This window comes from Tribolium madens, unplaced genomic scaffold (assembly GCF_015345945.1).
Source record: "Tribolium madens isolate multiple individuals breed KSU strain unplaced genomic scaffold, Tmad_KSU_1.1 Scaffold_11;HRSCAF=98;Tcas5.2_LG3b, whole genome shotgun sequence".
In the NCBI taxonomy this organism is placed as follows: domain Eukaryota; kingdom Metazoa; phylum Arthropoda; class Insecta; order Coleoptera; family Tenebrionidae; genus Tribolium; species Tribolium madens.
Window position 1 is genome coordinate 5,079,064 of NW_025400975.1, and position 14,672 is coordinate 5,093,735.

The window sequence follows — 14,672 nt, forward strand, 5'->3', positions numbered from 1 at the left end:
AGTAGATAAAGTAGTCTTTTATCGTCTAGTGAAATAAAGTAATTTTTACCTACTATTTATATTCCAAGAAATTCTGGTAGGTGAGTACAAAATAAAACGAAATATCATACACGACGATAAAAAAATTTATTCAATCCACCATGTTAAAATTGAATTTTATCTACTCTTTTCTTCATGTTAAAATGAAATTTTATCGTCTAGATGATAAAAAATACACCCATTGTTGTATATCTGCGATTGTTAGTTGCTAACGATCTTTGACATTAGATTTTATTTTGACATTTATAAATATCGACCAAATTAGCTACAAAATTAGTGAGGATTGAATAAAATTTTATATTGTACACGACGATTAAATTTTCATTATCTTTTCAAGCATATTAATAAAAAAATTATAAAATTCAATTTTATCGTCTTGTAGGTATAATAAATAACTATTTATCTACTCGTGAAAAAGTCCACTCGTGACTTCGTCACTCGTAAACTTATCCTTTTCTCTCGTAGATAAAGAATTGCTTTATCGAGTTTTATAATAAATAAGTATTTATTAAAATATAAAAAAGTAGAAAAAACATCCTATAGTTACTAATCCAAGTTAAACTTCTTTTTTCTTTTATTAAGAGAGGTATATTTACCCCCAACAGTAATATTATTTTTATTTATGTACAAAAATATTTTTCAACGGTCGGGTGTTACAATAAACAATTTAAATTATTTAATATATTGGCCAGTAAACAGCAAAGAAAACCAGTAAATTGCTCTCCTCCTATGGTTTATGAAATCAAAATTCTCTGAAAAAATCAATTTTACATAAACAAATTCTTAAAATTGACACATTTCTAGCTTTTTGTCAATTGATTTTAAATATTAAATGAAACTTTTTGTTTCTGAGACCCAAGACTTGTTTTGTCAATAAAGTTTTCATCATCAAGAGGTTATATTAAACCAGAGATCTCAGACAAAAATTTATTAAAACTATTTTTATGTAAATACATATACCTATGTGTATAATGTACTAGTTTTTTATTTTTTTTAAAGATAATTGCTTGTAATTTCAATTAAAAATCAAACTAAATCAACAGTCCGCTACTGAAAAACAATCATTAACTCAGATTATTTTGAAATTCTCTTGCAAAACAGTTTTTTTTTTAAATAAAAGACATTATAGTAAGTAGTAATAGAAAAATTTAGCTCAATAGCTGTATTAATTTAAAACAAATGAGCCAATTTCATAAGATTTTCTATATTATCTTGACCTCCCTAATAAGACTATTTTTTTCATCTTTCATCTTTGAGATAGCCTGTAGATATCCATTTCCCAATCTTACAACAAATTAAAGAAGCAAAAAAAAAGAAGTAGATTCAAAAAGCAGATAAAACAGTATTTAAAATAATGTGAAGTAATTAAAAAAGATTTATAGAAAAATTAAAAAAAAACAGAAACATAAATCATTTTACTATTGATTTAGTAGCAAAAAATCGTCGAATAATAAATTTTTTAAGTAAAAACTACATCAACATATTGAATTCAGCTTAGTTATAATAAACCCCTTTTTTTCTTGGAATATTTTATATGTGAAATAAGCACCTTTTCTTGTTCAACATACTTCCGTAGTTTAATCAAATAAATTTCTAGTTATTAGACATTGCTTAAATAAAGAGCTCCCATTCATCATCACATGTCCCAAAATACGGTTATTCTCCACCTAAATGACCATGCTGGGTAAAAAATTCACGGTTCACGAGCCAGTGAATGATAGTCCTGGCATGACGGTGTTACGATTCGTGTATGATAAATTCGGACAAGTCCAACCGAAACCCGACATCGAACGGGAAATGGCTACGTGTAGTCTTTTAAAATTAAAATACGAAAATAAGATTGTTAATCCTCAATCATTTTGTTCATCGTATTAAAATGAAAAAAAATTCCAACTGTCCTGTCAAAATAATATCCATCTGTTGCTTCAGAATCGTTAAACAGTCGTGTCGAAACCCAACTAGTCCATTAAATCAAATGAAAAAAAAACTGAATTAGATAAGCCATTCCAAAAGCGTCCTTGTCTCTTTCCTGCCAGCTCACACCTATGCAAATCCTTCTTTCCCCGTCTGGTGTGTCGCAACTTTCGAAAAATTCCTCTTGCTTGATATCCCGTCAAATCGCATTAAGCCATCTTAGTGAAATGCTGAGATCAAAATAACCTTCACCGTCTTCTCTTTTCTTCGCTGCTCACACATAACTGTTCTTCACCGGCCGTTGGTCACTCTTCTTTCCAAACTGTCACACGATAAAAGCGTGCGTAACAATTATAATTGCACGAGATCTCTCCAGCACGCAACCGATGCTATGGGAAATCTTAATCTCTCTCGCATTAAATTCGATCTTTAATGTTTTAATCGTACATGTAATATGCATTACTGACGCTGTAATGAGCTTACGTCGAGAAACTCTCATCCGGGCTTAAAATGCTAAGTAATTGATGGCCTCGGCGTCGCAATTAAGAAATCGCACCGAACAACAACGGGGAGCTTCCTCGAAGCGACCACACAAGCTTCCGATCGATTCCTCGGAAGTAAAAAGCGAGATAACAATTAAATAATTAGGTTGTGAGTCGTAAAACAGCGCCGTTTTTATCAACTTTTCCGTGTTTTCATTGAAATAGTCCATAAAATATGACCACTATCTGGGCGATAGCACGGACGACGAGGCGCATACAGGGCAAGCTTGCAGGTCTTCGATAATTGCGGCACCATTACTCCACACGGTTATTAATTTTTTTGTCTTGAAAGGCAACATTGATAGATACCGATTAACTATGTCCTTGTCTGTTTGGGTTTTATTTATGACGGTCTTATTACGAATATACCCGCACCACGTACTAATTATACTGTGTATGGCTTAAAATTCATTTAAATATCAAATGAAGTCGCTGGCCTGACCTAACCTAATCGATTTCGAATTGTGGCGAGACCCGGAAGAAGAAAATAAGCACAGGTGCCCCAATTCCTCATTTAAAAAAAATATTTTTACTATTAAGTAACTTAAAATAATTTTGTTTGCACTCTGCGCCAAAATTGTCGCACATTTGTAAATTTTGTTATTATTTTTGTTCACTTATTTCATGTTGTTTTTTTTTAAAGAAAAATGTTGATAGGATTGCGTTTACTTAAAGAAAAATCATGACAATGTCAAATGTCATTTTCTCTTTAGTCGTGATATTTCTATTAGTTATCAACGCTGAGTGGTGTAAAATAAACTGTTATTGTCATATTCGAGTAAAATGGAAGCTATTTGCAGTGGCGTATTAACCCAATTTGGCGCCCAAAGCGTTTAGAAAATTTCGGCCCCTCCCGCCATTGATTTTTTCTGTTTCACTAACATTTTTTTTTATATTTTAGTGTTTGATATAGCATTCTCTTCTTTTCTTTTTATTTTATTAATTTTGTTCATAGTAATTTTGAGTATCACATTGATTGTAAAATTGTCACTTAATATACGCGTATTGTTTATTTATAGTAATTAGTAATAAAACATAATCCAAAAATAGAAAAAAAAGGAAATGATTTAAAAAAATGACTGTTGATTCAAAAAGCTTTGTTTCTGGCTTTCTCGTCAGCAAATACGTTAACAATTTTGTCAAAACTGAAAGCATTAAGCACTTCATTTTCGATGCACATTATTGCTAGCGCCTTTAATTTAAGATTAGGTAACGTAACGTATCTGCGGTAGTCTTTAACTCTCTTCAATGTTGAAAATAGTCTTTCACCTGTAAAATTAGTCACCGCCTTAGAGACGAACATTCTCAACAAAGGAACAAGTCGTCAATACTTGTCAGTTTAAATTTTTTTAGTAAGTTTAAGTGTCCATTAGACAAAAGACCTAGAGGTATTTGAAGCAATTCGCCTTCCAAGTTATGATAAAGAATTTCTTTGTAAGTTTCAACCAACTTTGAACATTTTTCTTTGATTTCCTCCCTGGTGATAACTGGAAAGGAGCTCAAAAATCCGAAGTTTTCATTAATCTCTAAATACGACTTCCGCCTCTTGAAAAGCTCAGTTTTCAGCTTGTCGCTCTGTGGAAGAAATACCTGGATGCAAAATTCATCTTTTCTGTTGAATTCAACGTCTTGGTCTTCTCCTGTCTCATCAAATTGCTTCAATCTCTTCTTCCTTCTTCTAGTGACATACTGGTAACTTGCATTATTACACAATTTGATTGCTTGCAGAATCAATATTCACAGCTTGATTTTAATATCGTAAAAAAAAATCTTTCACAAAATTTTGCGCCCTTTAAGATTCTTTTAGATTTCTGCTATAATACGCCACTGGCTACTTGACGATTATGAAAAAATCTTTCCGCAAAAGAACGTGCGATGGTGGAGGCGTTGTCCGAAGAAAACGAATCTCAACAATTCAAAGGTTCTAAATCGATTTGGAAAGACAGGTGACAATAAAAAATTTTTAAATCCGAATAGAAAACAGATCACAACCGTGTTTAGATCAGATTTTGTCGCATACGCATTGAGACAACGATTAATTACAACTTCTAGCTTGAGTTAAGAGTTTTTCGAAATGTTTCATACTCAAATTTGTCAGAAGAAGTTTAGCAGAGCATAATCCACTACCGTTTGTACTCGCAACTGATCCTCCTTTAAACGCAAAGCATTGCAGAAGTAGTGTTTCACGAAAATGTTCTTGTCTTGGTATTGTCAAGAATCAAGACAAGAGTTGTCTTAATAATTTCAAAATCAAGACAAGAAACAGTAATCAAAAATCAAGATTTCTTGTCAAGAAATCTTGAAACTTTGACCAGTTCCAGGATTTGTGAGTTGTGGTTTTAATCATGTTTATCGCTAAAAAGGTCATTTAACAAAAACTAAATTTAATAATTAACTTTTAACTTGCGAATAAAACTTAGTTTATAACTTTTTTCTAGTTTGAATTATTGATATTAACTATTTAATGGCAGCTAAAGTTAATTCACTTTCTGTAAGTACATATAAAAAAATAATAATAAAAATTGTTTATATTTTCGTAATTATAATAATAGTTAATTTGTGTTATTATATTTCGTTATTTATCAAAAAATCTTTTAACATTTTACACGATTCGTTGTTTAAGAAATTGCCATGTTTTCGTATTGTTACTACAAATTATTCGTTCCATCGGTACCAACGTGGCTGTTGTACTCAAAAAATCTCTTGCCATTTGATTTAGTTGTGTTTGATGTTGAATTACCAAAGTAATAATCTTCATTTTTGCCGACATATTTGCTCCCATAGTACTCGTCAATTTCTTTTCCACAAATATTCTTACATCTGTCCTATTTCTTTTAAACAATGCAGAAAAAAACTTGTTTAGTCTTCAAGATGAACATGTTGAAAAATAAGAGAGTATCAAGAATTTACAATTCTCAGATTTCATAAAAAATCAAGAAATATTAATATTCTTGACATGAAGACTAGAATCGAATATTCAAAAAGTAGTGAAGTTGAAGACCAAATCTTTTTTTTGTCTTGAATTTCAAGACAAGACAAGAATAGCTCATCAAGTCAAGATTTCTTGTCTTGATGAAACACCACGCAGAAGACGTCCGGAGTTTGCCCAAAATTGGTAAATAGTTATTATTCAGTAACAAGTACCAATGTTATCAATTCTCCAATGAAAGTCTACAGACGTCCTGGAGAATGGTATGTCCAGTGCAACATTGTCAAAACGGTTAGCTTTGGTGAAGATTTAGTCCTGGTTTCATAAGACATAATTTGGGAAGCCCGTACGAAATTAGTTATATCGGCGACAATTTCTTGTTTATGCATAATAATGCAGAGCGTCACACAGCACGACGTTGGTATTAAAAATATCGTCTAGCCAGCTCAAAATACTGATTTAAATCCCACAGAGCCCTTATGGGACTATAATGGAAAGATAATGGAAAGATAAATTATAACTTGCAATCTGCATCAATAAATCTTTCCAATCGTAAAAAAAGGTTTGTTGAAATTTGGGGTGATCTTGACCAAAATTGCATAAGACATTTAATTTAGAGAATGGAAAGGGGATGTGAAACAAAATAAGAGTAAATACGCATTATTAGACACTTTTGTGTCTAAAAAAATGTTATGTGTATTCTTAAAACGTCCCTCTATTTCGCGTTGTTTTACGTTAATGATAAAAATATATATTGACTAACTTCCCACAGAAATTAGGCTTTATGATATTAAAATTAGGTTTTGCTCGGTTTAACTTTGGTTATTCACCTCTGCATTTTGGTAGCTTGTCAATGTTTGTAAACCACATTTCGCGTTGGCTTTTTTGCACAGCACCTGAGCCATTACATAAATTCGGCCGTTCTTCCTGTTAGCAGCACGAGCCCGGGCCCGGTCCATGATTAATCCTCAATGCCCTCTTTGTCCATCGAGTACATTTTTCCGTGGGCGTCAGCACCGGGACGCCTGCTGGTCGCCATCCAGCTGTCAACATACCTCACACAGCCGACTTGTATCAGGGATCTATTGTGTGCTGACATGAAAATTCGAACGGCGGCAATTTATCCGGCGATAAGTCTCTCTGCCGGAGGTAAATGGCCAAGTCGTGACCATTAGTCCCCTCGGTCCGAAGTTGGCGACTCGCCGCCATCGCCCGCCGCCGCCTCCGCACGCCTAATTGATATACTTTCGCAATTTAAGGGCCGCAATCGCGGAGCGTGACCGCCGTGACTTGCGACAACGTTTGCCAAATTACCCAGATCCTGAGACCGGGAAAGAATCGGCCCCAAGTGGAGTCTTGGAGACGACGAATTTCACTCAGTACAAAGAGTCTCTTCACCTCTGATTTTTCCTCGCTATAAAATAGGACAATGTTAATTGAATCCTTCCTAAGAACCTTAATGGCAATTATGGACAACGCGAGTGCCAGATGTCGCTACTGTATTACGGCTGAAAGCGCTTCTTCCTTTTCGAAGAGTCGCGCACAATAGACGAGAAATTTATAAATAAATTAGAGAGCTGAGTCATCTCTCTAGCCATTCTATTTATAACCGATCATTTTTTCCAAATTCATTATCCGTTGTTTTCGTGTAATTTCGAAAGAAATTGTAAATAAATACTTTGAAACTGGCGGGTCAGGAGACTTGAACTCGAGATAATTGCCATAGACGATAAGGAGTTATTTTGGCGGATTAACGGTGTGCAGGACAGGGGCGGATAGCTGACGGTTTGACGGGCTGTTAATTGAGTTTATTGCTTCATAATTTTAATAGGCATCAGATTGTCAGAACTGAGAAGTGCAATTAAAACATTAAATTTAATATGGTCGTAAAGGAGGCATAAATGCTGCCAACGAGAAAAATTCTTATCGGAGCGAAACATTGACTTTGACATAATTAAAAATTACGCGAACGAGGATAGAGACGTCGTAAATAATGAGAGTTTATGATGGGCGTTGGAGTTTGATACTGGTTGCAGGCTGCAGCTATCGGAAAGGTCACTCTTGATGCGAGATAAGATGTGCCATGAAAGGAATTTTTCGAACGAGCCAAAATGTGATAACACACATGAAAAAATAACTGTAGGTTATCAAGATAAAAAAAAATTAAACAAGATTTTCTGAACACAATTTTCTTTAAAATTTCAATAGTAGTATACCTTACGTGATAGCTCCAACGCTCTCAACTCGTGTAAAAATTAATTTAACCATCTCTCTCGCGCAATAGCAATTGTTTTCTTTTGTTGGAAAATTAAAAGCACTAAAAGTAGAAAACAGCAAAAGGTAGCGATTGACTGAAAGTAAAAAACAAAAAATCAATCATAATTCTACACGTTAGTAGAGTTTTATAGAGAAAGAAGGCCTAAACCTAAAAGTGCATAAATTTTAAGTTTAATCAAAAGTGAGTTGAATTTCAATCATTCAATCTGACACTTTTGACAGTTGGTCATTTCGCGTCAATGTGGCTCACACTCTTCAAGAAAATCAAAGAAAAACTATAGAAAAAGCAAAAGGGTGACATAAATAATCTTTGTGCAAAGACCTGAGTTGTTTTTTTTGTAAAGTGCGAGTTGTTGCGATTTTTTCAGCATATTTCCCAAATTTACAGAATTAGGTAATCAATCGTGAACTTTTAATTGATGTCTAAAAATTATTTCAGTGTACAAAAAGGGGATGCGTAGAACGTATTAAAGTAGGTATCTATAAGGTCTATTTTTCTATTTATGGAAAATCTAAAAATTGAGGTTACGGAAGTTTACAAGTCAGACGTTTTAGATGTTTTTTTGCAAGTCTAGAACTTTTTTAATCCAGTACATCAGACACTTTCTTAGTTTTCCCAACTGTCTTTTGTAGCACGATGTTTTGAAACGTCTCAAATGACATTTTTTTAAATTTAAGCATTTCTTTAAGAAATTTTTAAATGTTTTTTTGCAAGTCTAAAAATTTTTTAATCCACTACATCTGACACTTTCTTAGTCTCCCCAACTGTCTTTTGTAGCACGATGTTTTGAAACGTTTCGATTGGCATTTTTACTACTAAATTTAAAAATTTCCTTAAGAATTTTTCTTCTTTTGAAAATCAAAAAGTCAGTACATTTGAACACTTTCTTTTTACTTCAAGCCAAAGTAATCCGAAGTAACCCGAAGTGGCCTAAAGATACCTGAACCGACCTGAAGCTACTCGAAGTGATCCAAACATTATTTTTTACAATCTAAAAGACACTTTACTAAATAAAAATTAAACTCTTAATTAAATCCGATCGGATTTAACCACATTTACTAGTAAATATACCTACAAAGTACAGTTTTAAATGAATAAAACATTTGCAACTTCGATAGTGTGAGCCCCCAGAATTTCTAAAAAAACATTTGCGAATCCAATAGTTTGAAGTTACACGGGGGCGACTTTTGACAAAACATTACGGATCAGGCACCATGAGTTATACCCAAGGGCGAAGCCCCCGACAATTTCGATTTTTTTTCGAATCAGATGGTATGAGGGGAGAGCGGTTGTCCCAACATCTACAAAACATTTGGAAATCCGAGAGGATTTGCCCGACCACAACAAGTTAAACAAACTAATTTGCGGTAATTTATTTGCAAGAAAACTAATTCCTGTGTATTTTCTCTACGCTGGCGATTTATTAAAGTCGATTTAATAAGACATCAATTTCCATCATTTTTCTTCCGTCGTTTCAAGCACCCGAAGCGGAATACTGCTCCAATTTCAACAAAAAAATTTCGAAACACGGTTTTGCTTGTAGGATGAAGCGAGCAGGAGTCACGCCGCCTCCCTGGGGCAACCCTTGTGTGCGGTTGCTGTTCTCATTCGTCTGCCTTCAATAGACAAGACACAATTAAAGTGATACACGTATACGAAATGATTCATCATCAATCCCAAACTACAACCTGTGGTTAGCCAACAAGCCCACCTAAAAACCAACATGTGTGTAACCATTTATTACCATAGAACAACCCATGTCAATGAACAAAAATTGCAAGCAATTAAAGCAAGCGCACTTTTGCGTGTTCTGGCAGAAATATGAAAGTTTCGCAATAAATTAGTTGGAATATAAATGCGTGTAACAAGTTTTTGTTATTGCTTTTATCCGCTGTTGACTGTTGGAAATGTTGCACCTGCGTATAAGGATATTAACATGATCTATATAACCACTCTGTATTTCGCTTTTTTGTCTCACATACTTTGTGTTTCATTCCTCCACTTTTAATAATTACGTTTCAACGGCAGCGCTATTGAGATTCCATCGCAGAGGCCGAATCCACAGATTAAGTTATTATTTACGGTGGTCGATGCCTCCGTGTGAAAACCCCAGACTCGGGCAAATTCCGTCAAATATGCCTCCGGAGCGGAGCTTCCGCCAAGCCGTTTTCGCATCAACGAAATGTTTTTAAACAATCTCAGTACATACCGGCCGTTGCCGGTTGAATAACACTCAGTCTGGGCATTCGAAGAATACGCGTCGCTACTGTTTAATATGACTCCCTGATTAATTGCATAACGAGGCATATTAATGCCCGTGCGCCAACCTCTTTCACTACCGTTCACTGCCGCGCTCTTCGGTATGCTAAACATCTGACGGAATGATTTACGGCGCAGAAACCAGCCACGCAACGGAGTCCTGCTAACACTTGTATCCCCAAAAAAATCCTGATTTGCGATCATTCCAGAAAATTACACGGAATTACAAAGTAATGATTTGCAATTAAAAACAAGACAAAAGATTCCTGCTGGGAATAAAACGAAAGCGGTTTTTGGCATTTATGTATAGAAAAACTATTAAAATGGTTTATGGCCACTATATCCTAACCAGGTAATACGTTTCTTATGAGGGTAATAAAATTTGAGCCACAAAAATGTCAACCATGACTTCCAGGGCCAAACCATTACGAAACCATTTACCGTCACAAAAACAAGACAATAATTTGCCACTTCACCACTATTTTAAAAAGGCTTTTATCTAATGAAAATGCAACGATAAAAAGGCATTTAAATGCTTCTGATTATTTTTGTTGTTAATTGTTGTGTTATTCATTGTTTTTGCCAACTTTAATGTTTGCAAATGAAGATGCGAGACTCCGGTTTTATTACCTTTAGCTAACTAGAACCATTAGACCCTTTTAAAAGCGGATTACTTGTCAGAGCCAATGTAAATAGTTATAAAATGAGTGTAAATATGTACACTAGACAAAATTCTATTCGGTGTTTATGGCGCGTGTGCCATTTTCTAACTAAATAAATACATATAAAAGAAAATAAACATTTGTTTTAATGATACTTAGCCTTTCTAGCATTTCGAAACTATTTGCAACTAAACTAATTAGTACTTTTTATGTTTCTATAACCAGAAGTTAAAAAAGCTTTGTAAACTAACAATTTTGCACCACTGTGAAATTAAGATTTTTCTAGATAGTTCAGATTAAACTAGTGCTAAACAAGAAAAATTTAAGTTGCAAACTAATTTCAAAACTTAACATTTTATTTTATGATTATTATATTTTCTATTACTATTCCATTATCAACTAAAATTTGGCTCCCCCAAACTAGAAGATAGAAGAAGTATGTATGTCATTTCTTTTAGTATTCATAATATTTAGTATTTCTTTTAGTACTAAAAGATTTTTTTTCTTTTCTAAGTGTAAATTTTTCTTTTCTAAGTGTAAATTTTTCTTCTCAGAGAGTACTTTTTTTTCCCTCAAAAACTTATATTTTAAAATTGGAATCTTAATTTTAACGGCATGTCGTTAATGTTAGAATAAATTTCTTCCTTTAAGTGCTTTAAAAACAGCACTTTTGAGAAGAAAAAATTACTTTTTTCCCTCATTACGCAAATAACTACTATTTGGTTGTTAATCGCGTTTTACAGTAGTTTTTAAAATGTTTGTTTTATTCTATTTTCTACTTCTACTTCTAATCTAATCTGTTTTGTTTACCTATAACATTTCCACTGGTTCTTTTGATTAGTGGTTCAATTTTTATTATATTATGACAAGAAATATGACATTATTTTTGAGAAATTTGGCTAATATGTTGGCGGAATGATACGAATTGCTCCTTATTTCAAAAGCTATCGATTGATACAAAAAAATCTAGATTTAAGTGGTCGTTATATTTCCATAAGTAGGAACGTTCTCTTTTGTAAAACATAGTTTTTCTTTTTTATTTATAACATCATTGTATTTTTACTGTTTATTATAATGATGATTTATTTCTAAACAGTTTCCTTTGCTTAAAACCAATTTTCAAATTTATTTTTTTGTATACGCTCCCGAAAACAGATGTTTTAGGAACTCATTTGAGTCCCTAAAATGAGTCTTTTCCAGACTCAATAAAATAGTACGCAAAATGGTTATTTTAGGTACTCAGTCCCCAAAAACAGTGACTAAAAAGAAAATTGGTTACTATGATGGCAATTTTTTTTAATTAATTCGTGTTTTGGGAACTTTAACAAAAAAAATCTTTTTGTAATACGTACATAAAACGTTTTTGCGGACTCATCTGCTATTCTAGACTCGGTTTCACCTCGTCCGAAAACAGCAACGATTCGTCCGCAAAAACTGTGTTTTAGGAAACAAAAATAACTATTTTTTTCAGCTACTCTTTTTATTTTTCGCAATTTAAAGTGTAAGTCTATTGTAAAAAGTATGTATCCAAATAAACTTTAGGCAAAAATATAGGACTTACACAGAGAAAACAATTTTTTTGTATACGCTTCCGAAAGTAGCTGTTTTAGGGACTCATTTCAGTTTCTAAAAGTCAATTGAGTCAAAAAATATTGTTTGTAACACGTACCTAAAACGTTTTTGCGCACTTATTTGCAACGATTCGTCCGCAAAATTTGTATTTTAAGTACTTGTACCTAAAATAACTAAATTACTACTAAAAATATAAAATAAAAACCAACTAAAACAATTACTACTAAAATTACTTTAAAATTTCCTTAAGACCAGTTAAAAAAAAACAATAAATAATACAAATCTCGCTTATACCACTTTCGAATCCAAAGTGAAACATGACTTGTTAAGGAAAAGGGTAAAACATGTAAACTTTGCCCCAGGACTAGGTATTTTATATGTTTTACATACTTAACATATATTTATACTCACGTGCTTATTGCTTACTGATTTACTTTCTATCCTGTTACTTGAATAACTTACACTTTAGATGGTTATAAATTTCAAAAAAATACAAATGACTATTTCTATTACTTTTGGTCTCAAATTTGATGTAAAATTAACAAAACACTGGCAATTTTAGATTGCTTTTGGCCTAAAAATATATTTTCAAATTTTTACTAAAGTAGAAAAATAAGTAGAAAAAAATAGAATATGTATGATTTGTCTATCTTTAGAATGAAGCATTCGAAGAGATAGGGACTAAAATCCTGCAATCTCATTGGTGTTTTGTGTACCACCTGACACGTCTGATTCACCCAAAGCTTTATTTTATCATTTCTCAACAAAGTCTTAGTGGTTGCGTTTGTGTCAATTTCATTTGCATAATGAAAAAAATTGGGCGAGTGAAAAATCTACTCTGATACATTACCCTACTTGATTCTTAAAATACTCACACTATAGATTTAATTTTTAAAACTGCTACAGTTCTTTTATTGGCTTTTTTCTTATTTTTGTAGTGTTTTTCTAATATTTTTCTAAAAGCTCACCTATAGTAGTCCTTCTTGCAGTAGATATTCCCGTCCCTGGAGAAGCATGTGATTTCCCCATCTAGCGTGTTCCTGCACTGGCAGCACTGCAGACACGACGCGTGCCACCTCCTGTCGACCGCCTGCAGATAGAACCTGTCGGTGATCCTCATTCCACAGCCCGCACAAACGGCCCCACTGCCGTCCTCGGCGCAACTTGGTGGCGGCGTTGGCGGCGTCCCCGGCGTCTGGAGCGGCTCGAGCTTCGGTATGTGGTGCTCGAAAGAAGAGTGCGGACGACACAGCTCTCCCGGTGGCGGCGGCGGCTGATTCAGAGCCGGGGGTGGCGGCCGACACGTGTCCGACCCGCACGACTGGTGGTTGTTGTTCGAGGGGGTGCTGCAAGAACTGCCGCTGGAGACCGAAGGATCGGCGTCCCCCATTGACGAGTCGCACGACGGCAAGTTCGGCGATAGGTCGCGGGATGGATCGTACGCCGGGCCAATGTACTGCTCGTGCTGCTGCTGCAACAAGCGAAAATATCTTTCTTGGATTTGGTAACACACAATTAGCAAAAAAATTGTTTATTCTAATTCAACAGTAAGAAGTTTCTTCGTAAACACACCGACCAAAAAGAAGAGTGAGCATAATGACTGGTAATAATAAAATTTGCTGCTAATTATTGTCATTATAGCTATTATTCCCCTCGACTAAAAAGTGTTGTTTTTATGTGGCGTCGCTGTCACGTTTCTCACGCACACGTCTCGTTTCCACGAAATGAAGGAAGTCCATCCATGTCGTCCCTTGAATTATTCCTTCCTGCGGCAATGGCGAAACCAGCTCGTCGCTGCTGGTGCCTGGCTCATGGCCGCAAGTGGCTCGCATGCAAGAATCCCGATGGTTTGTGCAAAGGCTACCGGATGACCATTGCATGAGTTATGCGCCTGTAATTCACTTTCTTGCGATTAGAAATGTAAATCATCGAGAGACCCTTTTCGAGTCGCTTCGCGAGGCACTCTTCTTGTAACCTATCCTAGCAAAAATACAACCTCGGTGCTATCTTCAATCTTAATGACGACGCCTTAACATGTATTTACCTTGTTAGAGTAATAGCTCAATAATCGTGCGCGGACTTTTTTAATAGAAATACTGACAATGATAAAGGAATATTGCCGGCATGAAAAAGATCTTAAATTGAGACAAATGGACTTGCCTGGCTTCCAGTCAAAATTATAGACTACAAGCTATTTTTCTTTTAGGAAAGAACCAAAAAAAACTGACGCTAAATTTTATAAAAATTGGGCATAAGATACAACAAATTATTACATATCTTATTAAATATCCTTTAAATGTAGTAATCCTTACAATCCCTAATATATCATCCTTAAAGTTTATGGAAACATAAAAGTTCAATTTTTCTATTCTTTAAGATTACCTACTTTCCGTTTATTTTCATATCTTTCTATTTTAGAAATTTTTTAGCATATTTAGTTAAACTTTGCTACGAGTATTATTACTTCATTTATCCTC

At 34.2% G+C, this 14,672-nt stretch overlaps 1 protein-coding gene across 3 annotated transcripts in view; it reads right to left on the minus strand.

Annotated features, from left to right (window-relative positions):
* The window catches only part of LOC123005605 (LIM/homeobox protein Lhx9-like), an 89,750-nt gene that overhangs the window by 52,821 nt on the left and 22,257 nt on the right, over positions 1 to 14,672 (minus strand). For 2 of the 3 annotated variants that reach the window (XM_044399446.1, XM_044399428.1), the window contains exon 2: positions 13,164 to 13,666. In XM_044399446.1, the coding sequence (XP_044255381.1) occupies positions 13,164 to 13,666 (503 nt within the window). The remainder of the gene's footprint in view (positions 1 to 13,163; positions 13,667 to 14,672) is intronic. The other variant, XM_044399435.1, reaches the window with a different exon arrangement.